At 48.2% G+C, this 19,412-nt stretch overlaps 1 protein-coding gene across 1 annotated transcript in view; it reads right to left on the bottom strand.

Annotated features, from left to right (window-relative positions):
* The window catches only part of SH3PXD2B (SH3 and PX domains 2B), a 104,242-nt gene extending 100,939 nt beyond the window's left edge, over positions 1-3,303 (bottom strand). The window contains exon 1 of the mRNA XM_027034522.2: positions 3,073-3,303. Within this exon, the coding sequence (XP_026890323.2) occupies positions 3,073-3,147 (75 nt within the window). The 5' untranslated portion in view covers positions 3,148-3,303. The remainder of the gene's footprint in view (positions 1-3,072) is intronic.
* Between the last annotated feature and the right edge of the window lie 16,109 nt (positions 3,304-19,412).

Here is a 19,412-nt window from a genome sequence, read left to right as displayed (position 1 = left end):
TCCTTCCAAAGCAACTGAGGGATGAACAGGTGGTAGGCAAGGTAGCTGCAAATGGGGAGGAGGGGGTGGAAAATTACGGGGCATGGCTAACGGAACTCTCCATAACTGATACGTATATTCTAACACAATGGTTGGGGCAGGGGGTTGGGGGGAACCATGGGAGACATGTCCTGGGACATTTTTGGTTGTCACAATTTGGGAGGGGGATGCCACTGGCACCTAGTGGATAGAAGCCAGAGAGGATTCTAAACATTCTACAGTGCTCAGGACAGCCCTTGGCAACAAGAATGATCTGGCTCAACGTGGCAACAGGGTTGAGGTGAGAAATTCGGTCCTGGGGGAAGCAGCAGTATTTACAGCTTGCAGATTACAGAAGCTGGAGCTCAGAGAGAGAAACTGAGCAGCCTAAGGTCACACAGCAGAGCTCAGGACTGTCCAACTTCCCTTCTCATGCTTTCCCTCCAGGATGGCTGGGCCAGGTTCTGAGAGGAGGGTACCAAATGGGATGAGAGTCTAGGCCTATGCCAATAGGTGCCTCCACACTCTTCCAGAGTGGTGGGGTGGATGTGTTTTGAGAACAGGAGGGGGGGAGGCACTGGCAGTTTCTGGTGGGTTCAGGTCCCCTGCCATCATGGCATTAAATCTGCCCTGTTCCTGTAGATAACTCAGGCTTCAGTTCAACCCATCGCCCCATGTCATCTGACGAACCCAAAAGGCTGGATCCAAGGGAGGGGGCCCCCTTGAGTCACAAGAGTGACTAAACCCACATGCAGAAAAACAAGTTTTTGGTGAAATCCCTCCACATGTGACCTCGGCACACTCCCAATCAGGGTGACATGGACACCATGGAGCAGGGAGGCAGGCTTCTAACAGTGATGGCAAGCCAGCCCTGGTGTCACATGGTCCCTCCCCCGAGGAAGTGGGCACCATCACCCCCCAGGTACAGATGAGAAAACTGAGGCTCAGAAGCCGCACAGCTATCAAGTTGAGGCCACAATGTGAACCCAAATCCATATTGTAACTTGTCTCAAAGGACCCCGAAAAAAGGATGGAAAAGCAAGCAAGATGCCCCCTAAAGCGGCCGAACGTTCAAACAGCTGGTGGATATGGATCCGACTAAGCAGGGAATGAAAAGCCGCAGGACGATCACAAATGATGGCAGACTTCTTGGTTCTTAAGGGGACTTTGCTTCAGGAAACTATGAAGGTATGGGATCTAGAAAGTGCTGTAGTGGTCAGGTGAAACACCACCTTTCGATGTCCAACAGACGTGGATTGACATCCTTGCTCTGCCTGTGACTGTGACCTCAGGCAGAAGACCTCACCTTTCTGAGCCTTAGTTTCCTCATCCGTCAAATGGGCTCAAGAACCTCTGCCTCATGTGGTGTGCACCGGGAGCGGACAGGAGAGAGTTAGTGGATGATGATGCCCACTTCGTGGTGACTGTATCTATTCTGGTTTTGCCAGCTCACAGATTGGGTGGGAGGCAGCATGGAGAATTTTAGACTTCCTCTTGTTGCCATGTTGGTGAAAACTGTCTTCATACCAAAAAGGCAACTCAGTTACACACTCAACAAGCTCAAACAAGAAACCACGATTTGGCAGTATTTGAAACAGTTGACAAAAAAAAAAAAAAAAAAAGAAGAAGAAGAAGAAGAAAAAAAAGACAATTTAGCTCAGCTCTGGAATCAAGGGAAACTTCACTCTATTTAAGGATGCCACAGGTCCAGGAAATTGCTTCCCACAGCCTGGCTAAGGGCTGAATAACTGGCTGCCCAGCCAATAACAATACGGACTCACACAGCACACCCTTTCTCGTGGAGAGTGCAGAGTGGATTCCGGCTATCTCCTTTCAGGATTTTATAAGCTATTCACGGAGGGCATATAGATCTGCTCTGTAAGAATGAGCCTCTTAAGAAAATAGATCCAGAGAAGACTTGCAGGGAGGCCAAGGAGCTGAATTTAGCCAGCCAACGCCCTTTGCTATTCATTGTTCTACACTTCTTTGTTAGGATTTTTTCCCTCCCTCTTGCTTTTTTCCTTCCTGGTTAACTTCTCTGCAGCTAGGCGCTGCCACTGCCCCCTTCTCACCACCAGAGACACCAGAGCCCCCTTCCCTCCAGTAAGGGAGGCCTCCCCAAGGCCTCACCTGGGCCCAACATCCCACAGACCCATTATACCTCCACCCAAAACCTCTGAGGTGATCCCATGGCCCCTGAACCCAGATTCAGCTCCTAGATTGCTGCAGAATCCGTTTCCCATGTGGGGGTCACCGCCTGCCCTGGCACACCTTCCAGAGGCAGGGAAGGCCTGAATGCAGCTCCATGTTCTAGAACCTGCAGCTTCGTGGAGCCTCAGCCTTCCCATCTGCACAATGAGGTTACTGGCCCATTTTCTCAAGTCATCACTAGCTCTAAACAAGATTCTCATTTTACAGAGGGAGGTACCAGGAGAAAACTTTCGCACATTTTTTAACAGAAGTTACTGGAGAAAAAGGGCAGAGACTTTTTTTTTTTTAAACCTTTTCACGGTGCAGGCACTCAAAGGATCCATTCTCAGAGATCGCTCAGGCTGGCTGGATGCTCCAAAAGGACGGAGCCAAACTTGGCGATCCCTAGAGGGGCTACCTGTGGCTAAGACACTGCGGGTCTGAGTGCCTCTGGACAAGGAGGAACAGGGCGGGCGGCCCGAGAACAGGAGCTTCTATCTGTGTCTCTCTCTTTCCCCCTCCCCCTCTTTCTGTCTCTCTGTCCCCTACACTGCCTGGGCCAGACTTTTCCACAGATGGGCAGGACGGAGTGGGGGGCCGAGGAGAAGACAGTTAAGGGGGAGACGAGCGGCGGAGGGGCGAGGCGGGAGAACGGGAAGGAGGGGAGGAGAACCGGGCAAAAGAGAGGAGGGGGAGGGGGAGGAGCTGGAGAGACCCGGGCTCGAAGCAGCAGGGCCGAGGAGGGGAAAGAAGGAGAGGGTGGGGAGAGAGCAGACGGTTCGGAAGTTTTCAGAGCCGGGGGGCTCTCGGTCGCCCCCGGCGGGGCACGGGCTCGAGGGGGCGTGGGGACCGCGCGGCACTCACATAATGCTTGTTGGGCACCCGCCGCTTCTGCACGTCCAGCACCTTCACCTCCACGATGCTGCGCCGCGGCGGCATGGCCGTCCTCCGCGGGGCCGAGCGCGGGTGCGGGGGGCGCGGGTGCGGGGGGCGCGCCGCCGCGGGCTGCGAGCGGGGTGCCGAGCGCTATCCGGAGCCCGGGCCGAGCACGAGCCGCCGCCGCCGCCGCCGCCCTTCGCTCCGCGCGCCCTCGGGCCCGGCCGGCCGCCGCCGCCCGCCCCCGGCCCGCCCCCGGCCCGCCCCCGGCCCGCCCCCCGCGCCACCGCCCCGCCCCCCTTAAAGGGCCCGGCCCCGCTCCCGCCCCCGGCGCGCGGACCCGGCTGGCCCACGTCCGGCCTCCGCCGCGCCTTTGTCCCGGCGCCCTGCCCCGGCGGCCGGGGGAGGGGACGGGCGGGCACCCGCCGTCCAGTCACTCACTGGCTCATTCCCGCACGCGCTCGCTCGGGAGTCGCGGTCCAGCGCCGGATCTGAGGGCCTGGCTCCCGGGTTCAAATTCCGACTCTGTCGCTGTCTATTCTGTGGCCTTGGGCGAGTTGCTTCTCCTCTCCGGGTTCAGTTTCTCCATCTGTAAAATGGGCCTGGTACGACTGCCCACCAACCAGGGCTGAGCTCCCCGCGTGAAGATGCACGTGAAGCTGTCGGCAATGTCTGGCCAGGGTATAAAAGTTGGCAGTTTTAAACCCAGACCCGAGCCTCGGAGATTCAGGGAGTAAAATGGCAACAAATACAAGTACAATATAATTGCAAGAGTGGCAGAACAGCGTAGGGTGGTCAGCGAGTGAGGGGCAGTTGGGTGCTTGGTAACAGAGGCCATTGAGTCCCAAATGTGGGGCACTTCTTCCATGCCAGATGCAGAACCTTCTTTCTGCTTTTCCAAAATGTTCCCTTTGAATCCTCAAGACAACTCCGGGAGGAAAAGATGGTTGACCCGTATTACAGAGGAGGTGACTGACAACAGCCTGCGGACTCACAGGACTGGTGGAAGGAACCCATCACTATCTGGCTCTAGGCATATTTCACAAGCTAAGGGTGGCTGGGGCTGTTCCACATTTCTTCATCCAGTGCCTCCTAGCCCTGGCTTGGCTCAGAGTCATATTCAGATGTTGGCTGAACAAATGTCTGAATGAATGTACACATCGATGCATGGATGGGAGCCTGGCCAATGCTGTCACACTAGTAAGCGGGGGCTCTTTCCAACAAACTGCGTAACTCCCCTCCGGGCCTGAAAGAGCCCAGGGCTCCTTCCCACCCTAGATCTGAGATCAGCCTTTGAAAGACGGTGAGGGTCATCCTGGGGAGGATGCTTCTCGGCAGCCCTGGCCAGGTTCCTGGATGGTTTAGTGCTGATTCATTTTGGATTCACCCCTCCATTTGCCCCTCCAACTTCCTTGCCAGGTTTTGCCACCCTGCCCTGGCCCTAGAGGATGGCCTGTTAGGATTTCAGGGACAGGCTCCCTGTCCTCAGCTTCCTCTTGGGCTTGGCCAATGGGAAGCCCTGGCAGCAGTTTGAGGGCACAAGAAGAGAGAGGTCTAGGTATTAATTTCCTGAGTTCTCTTTTGTCCTGCAGGGTTGTGCCTCCAAGGTGGCCTTCCACATACCTTTTCCCTGAGGGTTCCTGGGGCCACTTTTTCCACTAAACATGTTAACAGTCCCGTCCCCTTTTGGTTCCCCAAGTCCTGCCACACCTTTGCAAGGGGACTTTTCAGTAAACTTCCCCTGGTGGCCCTGTTTGAGGGTGGCATCTGTTTCATGCCAGGACCCTCACTGATATCATTTCTGTAAGGCACATTCCTCTGAAGCACAGTTGCAAGTCGGATTACTTGGAAATGTCCAGTATGTCGAAGGCCTGGCTTTTCTGTTCCTTTTACCTCATCCTGTGAATAAGCCCGGCCTTCCTAATAAGGCAGAACCACAGAACGCAGACGCTAGAGGAAATCTGTGAATCAGCCAGCTTCCTCGGTTTTCCCAGAAAGGCGATGAGACCTGGCCCTAATTGTGTGCTGAGTGGCAAAGTTGGGTCCTCAGCCTGCCTGTGCTCACCTCTTCTGTGGTGGCAGGAATGGCCTGGGAAGGCAAACTTTCTTCTCACCTGCCCGTAGCAGAAGAGGCAATACCTGTATCTTTCCGTACCCTTCCTTGGTCTTCCATTTTCTTCTTTTTTATTGTAGTGAAATATACACAATATAAAATTTACCATTTAAAAAAAAGTTTTTTTAACACTTATTTATTTTTGAGACAGGGAGAGACAGAGCATGAACAGGGGAGGGTCAGAGAGAGGGAGACACAGAACCTGAAACAGGCTCCAGGCTCTGAGCTGTCAGCACAGAGCCCAACGCAGGGCTTGAACTCACGGACCGCGAGATCATGACCTGAGCCGAAGTCGGCCGCTTAACCGACTGAGCCATCCAGGCACCCCTAAAATTTACCATTTTAACCCTTGGTAAGCATACAGTTCTGTGACATTAAGTACATTCACATCATTGTGCAACTGTCACCAACAACCATCTCTAGGACTTTTTTGATCTTCCCAAATTGAAACTCTATACCCTTTAAGCAATAACTCTCCATTCCTCCTTGCCCAGCCCCTGGCAACCACCATTTATCTAGTGTGTGACCTTGGCAAGGCACGCCACCTCTCTGTACTCTATCTCCTGATCTATAAGATGGGATAAGAATAGCCACTAACCTCATTGGCTTGTTCTGTAGTCTAAATGAGATAATGCATGTCAAGTACATGTATTTTTGTTATTTTGCTATTAGCTGATCTGAGATAGCTAAATATCTCCCTTTAAGTGCATCCAAATCTCAAACGTAATTTTAATCCCAACTGCCATGAATTACATCTACTCTTTCCTAGTCTTTTTTTAAAAAAATTTTAATGTTTATTTATTTTTGAGAGAGAGAGAGAGACAGGGTGTGAGTGGGGGAGCGGCAGAGAGAGAGGGAGACACAGAATCCGAAGCAGACTCCAGGTTTGAGCTGTCAGCACAGAGCCAGATGCGAGGCTCGAACTCGTGAACCTCGAGATCCTGACCTGAGCCGAAGTCGGATGCTCAACTGACTAAGCCACCCAGGTGCCCCCTTTTAAAAATTTTTTTAAACGTGTATAGGGAAGGAACAGAGAGAGGGAGACATGGAATCCTAAGCAGGCTCCACGCTCTGAGCTGTCAGCACAGAGCCTGGCACAGGGCTAGAACTCACAGACCACAAGACCATGACCTGAGCCGAAGTCAGATGCTTAACCAACTGAGCCACCCAGGTGCCCCTGCTCTTTCCTAGTCTTGACTCTCTTTTTAGCCCCTGATTTTGTGTCCAGCCTCATCTCCCACCAGCTGCTTCCCTGTTCCCCCAAATAGAAATGACTTGTGATCTCCAGAAGGAAATATATTTTTGGTTTTTCCTACCTGCATACCTAAGGGTAAGCGATTCATTTCCCCACCCTGTCTGTCAGTGACTTCTTATTCAGCCTTTAAAGCCCAGGTGGGATGTCACTTCCTCCAGGAAGCCCTGCATCCCAGATATGTAATTGTTTCCCCAACACCCATCCCCCGCAGCTATCACTGTCCCTTGTCATAGCCATTATTTCCTTCTTATAGATCTGATTCCTTTGCCATACTCTGAGCCCCCAAGGAGCTGAAATGGGTCCCATTTGTCTCAGATCCCCCAGCATCTGGCACAAAATAGCACAGAGAGGCCCCTGAGGAAATGCCTGTGGGATGAATGAATCTATCTCCATCTCCTTAATGCTAACCTAACTCCTCTCCAGGGTTGGGCTGGCTTTTGTGCTTACCTGTTCCCCAGAGACCTCTTCACACCAAGCTTCACTGTATCCACACTCCTGGGAACACTGGCATTTTTCCTGATTGGGATGTGAGGAGAACAGGGCAGAGAAAAAGGTAAATTTGTTGCCTTAGCTGACTTCATTCTTCTAAATTTCTGTTCTAGAAGTGCATTTTGCAAACTCAAGAGCTGTAGACCATAGAAAATCAATGCTGAAGCCAACAGACCGCAGAATTCCATATGGCAGGTTTACTTGAGAGGAGGGCTATACATTCGAGGGGCATTGAGCCCATCAGGCTGAATGAGGCCTCTGGTCATTTGGTGATTTTTGATGTCTGCCTGACTGTCAGGCTTCACTTCTCCCAAATCCCAAGTCCCCAAGACAGACAGCTAGGCCCAGGGAACTGAGGCTCCGCTCCTTTCCTTCCTCTGTCCATCAACTGTCTGAGATGGAATCAGACCTCTCTCTTTCCAGAACAGAGGCAGGGGACTGGAAAAGAGGTTCTTTCCCTCCAAGACTGGCACAGCAAGATGCTCATAGCTAAGCCTACAAGTGCTCAGTGGCCAGGCACACGTGGTCCTGTGGAATGGATTATGGGCTGGGAAGGAAGTGGGCTTTAAAGCAAAGTTCCAGGTGCCCAGGCGGCAGGGCAGAGCCTTGGATGTGGGGGAGGAGCTTGAATGAAGTTACATTTCAGCGGCTGGAAGGAGGAGAGCACAGATTTTTTCTATCTTCTTCCTTTTCCTGGCTGCCATAATTATCTTCCTTCTGAAGGAAAGCACTGTCCCCGCCACCCCCTGCTGCTCAGAAACCTTCACTGACCTCGCCCCCCCCCCCCACCCTGGCTGCTCAAGGTGTTCATGTGCTGTAGACTGGCATTCAAGGCCTCCATGACCTGGACCCTTCAGTACAGCTTTCATCTCTTCCTACTTTGTGTCTATAAATTGCACCTGTTTCTGTCTATTCCTTACTTTGTAAAGGGATGTGCATGTGTCTTGTAATGTGTCTTTTACTGAGCACCTACCAGGTGCTATGTACAGCCGCAGACATTCTATGCTCATTCCTCTATCCAATTCATCCAGGAAACCTGCGGTGTGTTATTTTTCCCATTTTCAAGTGAGAAAGGCAAAGTTCAGACAAGTTGCCCAGGGGTCCTAGCACAGAAAAGTGGTGAGCCTGGGCTTTAAGCTCAGATCTACTGGGTGCGTGAGCCATGTTTTTTTCTGGAAGCAAGACCCCACTTGAAGATAAGACTGATGTTTCCTTTTCTTTAAATGTTTCTTTATTTATTTGGAGAGACAGAGAGAAAGAGAAAGCATGCACATGCGAGGGAGGGGCAGAGAGAGAGGGAGAGAGAGAGAGAGAGAGAGAGAGAGAGAGAGAGAGAGAGAACCCTAAGCAGACTCCTCACTGTCAGCACAGAGACTGACACGGGGCTTCATCTCATGAACTGTGAGATCATGACCTGAGCTGAAATCAGGAGTCGGACGCTCAACCGACTGAGCCATCCAGGCGCCCCAGGACTGATGTTTTCTTAATGTTTGTATCCACTCATCTTCATTAAGTAGATATCTTTCTGCTACAGACTGAATGTTTGTGTCCCCATATCCACATTGAAATCTAATTCCCAAATTGATATAATCTGGAGGTAGGGGTCTGTAGGAGGTGATTAGTTCACAATAGTGGAGCTTTTATGAAGATGATTAGTGCCCTTATAAAAGATATTCTGGAGAGTTCTTTCACCCCTTCTGCCATGCGAGGACACGGTGAAAAGGCAGCTGTTGATGAATTAAGAAGTGGACCCTTACCAGACTCCAAATCAGCACCTTGATCTTGGAATTCCTAGACCCCCGAACTGTGAGAAATTACTTTCTGTTGTTTATAAACCAGCCAGGCTATAATATTCTGTCATTGCAGCCCAAATGGACTGACACCCCTAAAGCCGTTCTATGTCTCCAGCTAGATGGGTCTTTACAAAAAGGAAGTTAGAAAATATCTACAAAGGTTAAGGCCTCACTATGGTCAAGCCTCTGCTGACCTCTTGGCCTCATCTCATCCCCTCCCCCTGGCACACTCCCCTGCAGACTCTCTGGCCTTCTCTCCATTCCTAGAATACTCACCATTTTGCACATGCTGTTCCTTCCTTCTGGCATGCTTTTCCCTCACATGGCCCATTCCTGTCTTTCAGGCCTTAGTTTAAATATCATCTCTTATGAGACCTTCCTTAAAGTAACCCCTCTCTCCCATGTGCATTTCCTTCACAGCATTTATCATTGTTGTCATGCTCTTTTTTTCTCGTCAATAGAACATCAGCTCCACCATTTCAATTCAGACTGTCTCATCAGTTATCATCTGTAATGTCAGCACAGCGCTCATAGGCTCGTAGTGGGTAAATAGTCTTGGAATAAATGAATGGCTTTCTTCTCCATGAGAAAGGTAGGGCCTCTTCTCCCCCACAGTGTCTGGACCCCTGGCAACTGCTCAGCAAATGTTTGTTGAAGAAATGAATGGAGGGGTGCCTGAGTGGTTCAGTCGGGTAAATGTCCAACTTTTGATTTTGGCTCAGGTCATGAGCTCACGTTCATGAGTTTGAGCCCTGCATCGGGATTCTCTCTCTAACTCTCTCTCTGTCTCTGCCCCTCCCCTGCTCATGCTCTCTCTCTCTCTGCCTCTCCCCTGCTCATGCTCTTTCTCTCTCAAAATAAATAAATACATACATACATACTTTTTAAAAATTTCAGTCTTTAAAAAAAAAGAAATGAACAGATGAACAAATGGATGTGAGAGTGTGTGAGAGATCAGATAGATAACGAAAAGGGTTTGGGCTACATGTCAGGTCAATGGGCACATACCCCAGAGACCTTGGAGGGGGACAAGCCTGGTGACTCCCACCTTGTTCACAGAGCCTAAAGAAACTTGAAGAAAGGTATTAACAAGGTAGAGATCACCTGTCAGTTTCCCAAAGTCAGCCTGGGTGCATTTCCTCACTCAGCCACAGGGTGGCAGCCAGCTTGTCACTCCTGCCAATGCACCGCCCCATTCCCCGTCCCTGGTACGACAATTACTGTTTAATCAGCCCCAGTGCTTCCCACACCCCACATTAACAGGTGAATCTAACTGCTTGATTACTCTATAAGTTTGTTGCACCGAAGGTTATGGTTCAGCCTTGCCTACTCGTATAAAGTGCATCAGAGCATGATCCCACGAAGGTAGCTCATGGATCCCAGTTATGTAATCTGATACTTATTTATCGCTTGTAAGCAAATACTGATCACTTGCATACGCAGGGCTTATTGGGTGTCTAATATGTGCCAGGCACTGCATGAGGTTCTTGGGACATATCAGTTTTACTAAACAGGTAGAGATTTTTTTTGGTGGTACTCCTATTCTAGCAATAAACATAAGAAATAGGGAAATTAGAAGGTAAAAAGTGTTCAGAGCAAAATAATAGTGCAAGGTAATGCGGACTAGGAAGCTGGGGGTCAGGAGAGCAGGAAGCAATTTTATATAGGGTGGAACAGGTAGGCTTCATTGAGGAGGTGACCTTGAGTACAGACTTGAAGGTGAGGCGGTGAGCCATGTCTGCGCCTAGGGGAAGAACCATCTAGAAGAGGGGAATAGCCAGTGCAAAAGTGGGAGCATGACTGGCACGTCTGAGAACAGAAAGGAGGTCAGTGTGGTTGGAGTGGAGCAGGGAAAGGGAAGTGAGGTAATGGTGCGCTGACTTCCACAGGGTCTTGTAGGGACCATGGAATGCTGGCTTTGACCCTGAGGGGCAGGGTGATCCGATGTATGTTTTACAGAGATCGCTGTGTCTGCTAGAATGAGAATAGATTCCAGCTCTCCTGGACACATGCTTGGATTGCAGTCTGCCACTCCTTATTCAGAGTGGGTTATGAGACTTTCTGGGCCACTGAAATGTGAACCAAAGCAGTGTTTCACTTCCAGGCAGAAGGGTGAATAGGCAATTTCACCTCTACTCTGTTGCCTGGCAATGCTCCAGATTGTGGCTGCTCTGCCAGCTTGGGTCCCGCAAAGACCATGGTGATGCTATGGACCAAGACAAATGAGCAGAGCCCCTCTCCAGAACTGTGCTGAACGTGAGTGTGGAGCGAAACCATTGCTGGTTAAGTGGCTGGGCTTTTTGGAGTTATCTGTCACTGCAGCATAACCTGGCCTATCCTGACTGCTAGATGCAAGGGGAGAAGGGGAAGACCGCTGGGAGGTTACTTGAATCGTCCAGAGAAGAGATGATGGTGGCCCAGACCAGAGTATTGGCAGTAGAAATGCTGAGGGCGGTAGGTTCTAGATACGGTGAATTTTATCCTGTTGGGTGCTGGATATTCTTATATGCCTATAGACATTTTTGAGCTTTGTTCTGGAATGCAGTTATGTTATGTGGAAATAGTTTGGTCCTTTCAGATCTTATCTTTATGTTTTTTTATGAAGTACCAGAACTGCATTTAATCTAGGGCTAATTTTTCCCCACTTCTGAGGCAAGATCCTTCTTAGATACCTTAATGATGCCCTGAGGCCCTTTAGAAACGAGTGGGAACATCACTATGAGGTTTTCTGCTCTTGCTGTTGGAGAAAGGCATGATTCCTACCCCTGCGTGGGCTCTGTGCACATTTTCCTCTAATCTTTAAAGGTAGTTCTTTGCCTGGCCTTGGTAGTTTCCTCACATGCATGTGCTGATAAACTTTCAACTGAATACTCATAGGGGACCCTCTGTAGATGTCTGGAATTCTCTCTGAGAATCCTTCTCCTCTCCAATACTTTGTTCTGCAAACTCTAGCTGCCTTGGCTTCCCTATGCTCCCAACTTTTTCTCTGTTGGACTCAGGGAGGCTGCCAAGGTTTCTCTTCCTTGAGCTGTGTTTGGGGCACCCTAGGGCTCCCTTCAATTGTTCCATGGCTCCCTGGGGTCACCATCCTTTGTTGTTGGTGTGCAATATTGAGACTGCCATAGTTTCATACACCTTATCCTACTTTTTAGTTATTGCTGATGGAAGGGTAAATCTGGTCTCTGTTAGTTCATCTCGGCCGGAAGCCCTGTACTGCATTTTGATACTGAAACTCTGCAAAAGATTGCCCATGATTCACCAAGCGATGCTACTGAAGGCAAAATAAATTGCCTGATCTCTTCACATGGTTGAAATCCATTTCAAAGTCACGAGAGGCTCATGTGACCTATTGGCAGCCTAACCTTCTTCTTTTGGTAAGACATCAAATAATGCTATCTCTAATGATTAATGGCATTTTGGAGTTGATAAAATATAGCATTTCACAGTCTGTCTAAGGATTCAACACCCGGGATTCTATGGGTCTATTTCTGTGGCTGGTCGTTTCTGCTGTTTCTAGTTTATTTTTGTCTGGTCTCCTCATATCTTCCATTTTTTTCCCTAGACATTTTATTTGAGAAAGTATTTGTAGAAATAGTTTGAGGCCCAACATAATATTATCTTCCTTCATAAAGGATTTTGGGGTCCCTTAGCAGAAGCTCTGGGCTTAATGCTACAAAGTTAGGCTATAGTCTATCCCATGGCTGGCTTCCTTCTGATCTATAATTATTTCTTGAAGATAGTCTATCAGTCTCAGACCAAATGTGTTGTACTAAGATCCCTGCCTTGATTCTATATTGTGCCCACCTAGCACTTGGAACCTGACAGAAGGGCAATTTAGCCTCTCAATTGATTGCATTGGCAAATACCTCTAGAATAAAACTGGCCTTGAGTTCTTTGGTCACCAATTTGGGTTCCTGGCCAGGGACACATATATTATTACATTTCTGATGCTTTGTGGAGATTTATTTAATTCTTTTAAAGTTTATTTAATTTGAGAGAGAGAGAGAGAGAGAGAGAGAGAGAGAGAACGTGAGCGTGAGTAGGAGAGGGGCAGAGAGAAAGGGAGAGAGAGAATCCCAGGATATGGGGCTCGAATTCATTAACCATGAGATCATGACCAGAGCCAAAATCAAGAGTTGGACGCTTAACCAACCGAGACACCCAGGTATGACATCTTTTGGGGAGATTTAAAAATACTTCCAGCTTAAAAAAAAAACAAAAACCTTCTATTACTATTAACCTGCCATTAATATCACATATGTATTTTTATTTATTTGCTTATTTACATAAACATTGTACTTACCTTGGGCCAGGGACTTCTAAACCCTGTGTATATAACAAGTCAATCCTCACAGCAGGATTATGGGGTAGATACTATTTTTGTTCCCATTTTGCAGACAAAGAAATTGAAAAAGAATGACTTGTTCAAGGTCTCGCAGCTGATGAGTGGCAGAGCCAGAATTTGAACTGAAGCAGTCTGTCTGCAGGTATCATGTGATTTATGTCCATGGCTGCGCGTGAACTTGTGGCCACAGCAGTGACTGGTGTACAAAGGGACCAGTTGTCTGCTGGCTGCCCTAAGGAAGTCATGTTTTGTTTTGTTTTTAATTTTTTTTTAACGTTTATTCATTTTGAGAGACAAAGAGAGCATGAGCAGGGGAGGGGCAGAGAGAGAGGGAGACCCAGAATCCGAAGCAGGGTCCAGGCTCTGAGCCATCAGCACAGAACCCGACGCGGGGCTCGAACCCACGAACCGCGAGATCATGACCTGAGCCGAAGGCAGACGCTCAATCGACTGAGCCACCCAGGCGCCCCAAGGAAGTCATGTTTAAGTGGAGAACTGATGGATAAGTAGGACTCACCTAATCACATTGCTGGGTGGCAGGCCAGAGGTTCAGAGCTGGTACATTCAAGGAATGGTAAGATGCTTCCCCTCTCTTCCCTCCGAAGGATGACTTCTCTGCTGAGCCTGTGGGATCGAGCAGCCAGTCCCCTGAAGCCCTGGCCGCTGGGGGGCATTTTGAATGGCTCCCCCTCCTGCCCTTCCCTCCTGCTCCCTGAATCCCAGTCTTCAGCAAAAGGCTTCCCTTGGCCTCAAGCTCTGCTTTCTCAGGACCCCAGGCTGCACCGAGCCGGTGTACTGGATGGTGGGTCATGGGAAATGGCAGAAAAGGATCACACAGGTTTGTGCAGAGAAACCGGGATGGGAGGTGAACACGGAGTCCTCGCTTCCTTTCAAGCCTGGGTGCAGAGTCGTCTGGAGGCCCAGCTTCATCTCTGCCTTGTAGTTCATCAAGACATGTCAGTGTCCGTTTCATCCCCCTTTTGACTTAATCCGGTTGTAGTAGGTATGGAACTCAGGCCACAGATGTACGTATCCAAGAAAGACCTAATTTCTTAATTTTCTTAAATTAGCTAATTGTTGACTCTCTCTAACCTGCTGGTTACTGGATAAATTCATCTCAGCCACTCTCGAGGCAACCCTTCCCCTAGGCTCTAACAGGGCAACTTCTTTCTGGGTGTCGTGGCCAGCCATTCTTGTGGTGCTGCCCAGGGCTCTAGCCCACGTGGTCCTTTCACGTCCCCTGCCCAGAACATCCACACCCTGCTAGGGGTGCAGGATCTCTGGGGAGGCTTAGGGGGCGCTCTTGGCCAGGATCCAGCCTCTCTGGTAATCCCCAGGATCTCTGCAGAGCTCCCATGGCTCTTCAAGGTGCAGCTCACGAGGGGACACAGATCCCTTCTACAGACCCTCTTGCTCCTCCCCAGCCTGGGGAGGGAGGGCTCTTTTTGTCTTGGGGGAAATCTTAGGTGATGGCCACCAGCCCAACAGCTCAGGCACACACACCTGTGTGCAAACAGAGTTGGGTGTATCACCTGCTGCGTTGAGCAGGACGCACACAATGAGAGCTGAGGCATCTGGGTAAGAGAGGTTACGGGGGCTTATTAGAGCGTTGGGGTCTGTGTTAGGGGACATGGGGGTTTGCTTTGGATTGGGTGCTGTCAGGAAGTGGGGTAATTCAGTGATCGGGTGACACTTTGTGCCCGGGAGGTGGGAGGAACTGGGCAGTAATCACTCAGGTGAGGGGGGAGGGGATGTTTGCTAATTTAAGGGATTGCTCGAGGGTCTCTGTTTTTATCTCTGCTTGGGTGTGACTAAGGACTGGTCTTTTTTTGTTCTGTTCCATCACAATCACAGAACGTCCTCATCTGACACTGGTGTTCTAGGAGATTGTGTATGTTCAGGATAGACCAGCACAGTCTGGCCGGGAGCAAGAGACCATCATATTGCTTTTTTATTTTTCATCCCCTTCTTCAAGCTTGTTCTCATTAGGGGAACCCTGTTATTCCTTGGGTTTGGGAAGGGAAAGGTCTTGCTTCAAATCTCCCAAGAGGCAAGGAGGCCTGGAGCCTGCCACCTGCTTGAATTGGGAGAGGAGGCATGTCTATAGAGAGGGGTAGGAATTCATTTGTAGACACGTTTCTGGCCTTGTGGGCTTGAGGTTGCTGTGGAGTCTAACCAGCGTCCTGATGGCAGGAATGGGGGTCTTACTTTATAGGACCAAAGTTCAGAGTAGGGAACTGTGGGGTCTAAGGTATATAGTCACCAAGGATTAGTAAACCCGGATTCTAAAAAAGTAGTTATTTAGTTGTAGAGAGTCATTTTATGTTGAGAAAGAGATACAATTTCTTTTTTTAAATTTCATTTAAATTTTAGTTAGTTAACATGCAGTGCAATACTGGTTTCAGGAGTAGAATTCAGTGACTCATCACTTACATACAACACCCAGGGCTCATCACAAGGAGTGCCCTCCTTTTTAGAAAAAAAAATTTTTTTTTTACATTTTATTTACTTTTGGGAGAGAGACAGAGCACAAGTGGGGGAGGGGCAGAGAGAGGGGGAGACACAGAATCCAAAGCAAGCTCCAGGCTCTGAGCTGTCAGCACAGAGCCTGATGCAGGGCTTGAACCCACGAACCGTGAGATCATGGCCTGAGCCAAAGTCAGTTGCTTAACCAACTGAGCCACCCAGGCGCCCCACAACAAGTGCCCTCCTTAGAGCCCATCACCTATCTAGCCCATCTCCCATCCACCTCCTTCTATTAACTTTCAGTTTGTTCTCTATCATTAAGAGTATCTTGTGGTTTGTTTCCCTCTCTCGAGAAAGCGGTACAGTTTGCACTGATGATATGAGTCCTAGGCATTGATGTACTGGAAAACATTGCAGCAAAATAGATAAAGCAGAATAGAAAGAAACAGAAAGAAACCCAAGACAGAAGGGGCATGTTAAAACACCCATCTCCATCTTTGACAGGTGAAATAGACAAAAAAAATATACATGGACACAGAACAGTGCTTTTTGACCTTTTTGGAGCATCTAATGTGCTCAATGAACCCTTGCTTCAGAAAAATGCACATCTGCAGGCATGCTGGTACTTTCGTAACTGGGATGGGGGCTGCTCATTATGTTCCCCAGGAGCTCCATGAGTCCCTGATATGGAAGACTTCAATCCTAAACTAGCCTGAGCTTAGCAGTCACCTTAAATTTGAATCCCAGCTCCGTGCCTCTCATTGTGTGGCCTTACACAAGTTACTGGACCCCTCTAAGCCATAGTTTTCTTGTCTGTAAGACGAGGATCACAGAGACATTTCTTGCAGGGTTGTGGGGGATTACATGAGAAAATGTGTGCAAAGGGCACGGCGCAGAGCCTGGCACACAGCAAGCCCTCAGTGGAGGCTGGCTCTTACTTGGTGCCCTGGACATACATGGAACTTTGTACTTTGCAAATAAAAAAATGCACCTTCTTTATGTGCCCATACACAAGCTACAAAAATGGATCCTACCTGAAGCCACTAAGAACAGTTAAACACCAAAGGCAGAAAGCATATTGTCCGTATCCTTTGCCCACAAGGCAACTAAACAAAGACATAAATAACACTAATTTAAACTAAAAGAAAAAGCTCGAACTACTTAGAAATAGAAAAAACAAAAAATAAAAGCTGTTCTGAATAGATGTTGGACCCAAGAGAAAAATCAATGAAATGTGCCCTTGTTATGATGGAGAAGCTATCAGAGGTGCTGCTGCGGGTACCTCGTTTTCCCAGTGTCTGGTGGTCCCTAGGGCCATCTTCTTTTCTCAGCAGAATTAGGGACAGGTGCTGGAGGTTCCTGTGGGCACCAAGCAGTGTGGGAGGACCTGGGGACCAAGGCCAGGATAGATGAGCCTCCCAGGAGTGGAGTCAGGGCCCACATGGCTTTGACTGTGGCAATGGCTTCTGTTGTGGAGTTAATCACAAGGGAAATGGATTCAGGAAGATAGAAGCTTTACAAATGGATGCATTAAATGGCACCGGGGACAACTGAGAAGTGCCACATGGAATGGAGATCAATATTTGTTGCTTTAAACTATATAGGCAAGGAAGCTAGAGAGTAGAATATCAAGATTCTGAATGGCAAGCAAATAAAATAATAAAGAAAATGGGAGAAAAATAATTAATATGTTATGGAATTAGAAAGGAAACAGGAACAATTCAATGAGAAAAAGATTAGTAATTGAGGTGTATTTAAAAGCTAGCTAGCACAGGGAGGGGCTGGACCAAGTAGAAGGAAGAGCTCAAAGGTGGATGGCTCTAGGTTGGAAGATTGTAAGGCAGGAGGGAGGCGGATCTGTCTGGCAATCCTGAGGTTTCTGCTTTGACAGGAGACGTTCAACGGAAGACAGTTTTTGTAAATGTCCTTTGTGAGTTAGTAGACCGAATGTGAAAAGGAAGCAAGATAATGAAGGCAATGATGGCAGGCGATTGAGATCCAATGGAACCCTGTCCAGGGAAGGGTCCTGAAGCTTTGGAGAGTGTGCTGGGGGAAAAGGTAAGATGTGATCACGGACAGAGATGAATGGAGTTTTGCAAGAATGCAGAATTCTGAGTCTGAGTGAGGAACTTTTTATCTTTCATAAAAGAAGTGAGATTACATTTAAAACAAATCATTGCAGGGCAAAGAGCACCATTGGGCACCCTACATACTCCAGATGATTGTGGAAAAATCCTGCTTAATGTGAAGACTGTAAGAGGTGCCAAATTAAATATCAACCATACGCTATTGTAGTATTTACTTAATAGCCACCATTAACCGTGTGCTCCAAACTTCCTAGGCACTATGGTCATAATGACAGCTAATACTCACCTTACGCCTTCTGAGCTCTGGTCTAACCTCTGTATGTATATTAGTTTATTTAATTCTTGCAGCAACACTGAGAGGGAGGTGTTACTGTTTTCCCCATTTTATAGATGAGAAAACTGAGGCACAAAGGGATGAAATAAATGCACGAGATGGGGCCAGGACATTGGTGAGCTAAGTGAAGCACTCACTTCAGATGCAAAATTTTTAAATTAATTAAAAAAATTTTTAATGTTTATTTATTTTTGAGAGAGAGAGAGTGAGAGAGAGTGTGGGGGGGAGGACAGAGAGAGAGGGAGACACAGAATCCAAAGCAGGCTCCAGGCTCCGAGCTGTCAGCACAGAGCCCGACACGGGGCTCGAACTCACGAACTGTGAGATCATGACCTGAGGCGAAGTCAGACACTTAACCGACTGAGCCACGCAGGTGCCCCTCAGATGCAAAATTTAAAGGGGGTGCCAAAAACCCTCAGGTACAAAGAGAAAAAATATGTTAATGAAAGATTTATTAATAACAAAGTTAATGCAAAAAATATGATGAAGTAGCAGAATCTTTAAAACCTTTTTTAATGTTTATTTATTTCTGAGAGAGAAAGAGAGAAACAGAGCGCGAGCAGGGAGGGGCAGAGAGAGAGCGAGACACAGGATCTGAAGCAGGCTCCCAGCTCTGAGCTGTCAGCACAGAACCCGACGTGGGGCTCGAACCCACGAACCATGAGATCGTGACCTGAGCCAAAACTGAGAGTTGGATTCTTAACTAACTGAGCCACCCAGGCGCCCTGGGTCTGCTTTTAAAGGACAAGCAGAGAGCTATTAGTGTTTGTGTAATTAAAAATTAAAATTTTCAAATAGATCGAGGAGGACCTCTAGGAACTCATCTGGAATAGTTTCTAAGATGTATCTTTAAGTGAGAAAAGGCAAAGTGCAAAAAAGTTCTTGTAACGTGCTCTTTTTGTAGGAAAAAGAAATAAGAACACGCATACATGTGTACATGTATTTGTCCTTTGTTGTTTTGTAAAGATGGAACATGGGGAGAATAAGGTAGAAATAATGAACACAGTCACCTATGGGAGTAAGTATGAATAGGGCAAGAAAGATAGGGTTGGAAGAGTCCCTATCTTTTTATAGCTTTTGACTTTTCAGCCATCTAGTTTCCCTAATTAGAAACAAAAAAAAACCCCTGAATAATGATGGAGAAAGCCACCTTAGGATTGAATACAGACAGAAACAAATGAACCTGGCTGTCAACTTGGGGACAGCCGTTCAGACTATGAAAGCATTTCCAGGGCTGTGACTCCATACTCTTAGCTGGATACGGCGAAGGGTGAAAAGAACCTCAAATAGATCACGATCTTTACTCAGTAGGGCTTTTGTGGTTGGTGCTGCGTGTCACGTTGGAGTAGTGATTTGTGCGTACTGTGGAATGGAGTTAATACATTGATGCTATTGTGAGCCAGAGATCCTCCTCTGGAAGAAGGAAGATGTAGCTATGGAATGGGG

The sequence above is a fragment of the Acinonyx jubatus genome, chromosome A1, assembly GCF_027475565.1.
Source record: "Acinonyx jubatus isolate Ajub_Pintada_27869175 chromosome A1, VMU_Ajub_asm_v1.0, whole genome shotgun sequence".
NCBI lineage: Eukaryota > Metazoa > Chordata > Mammalia > Carnivora > Felidae > Acinonyx > Acinonyx jubatus.
Note: the sequence above shows the minus strand (reverse complement) of the source record. Positions and strands in the feature narration are given on the sequence as shown.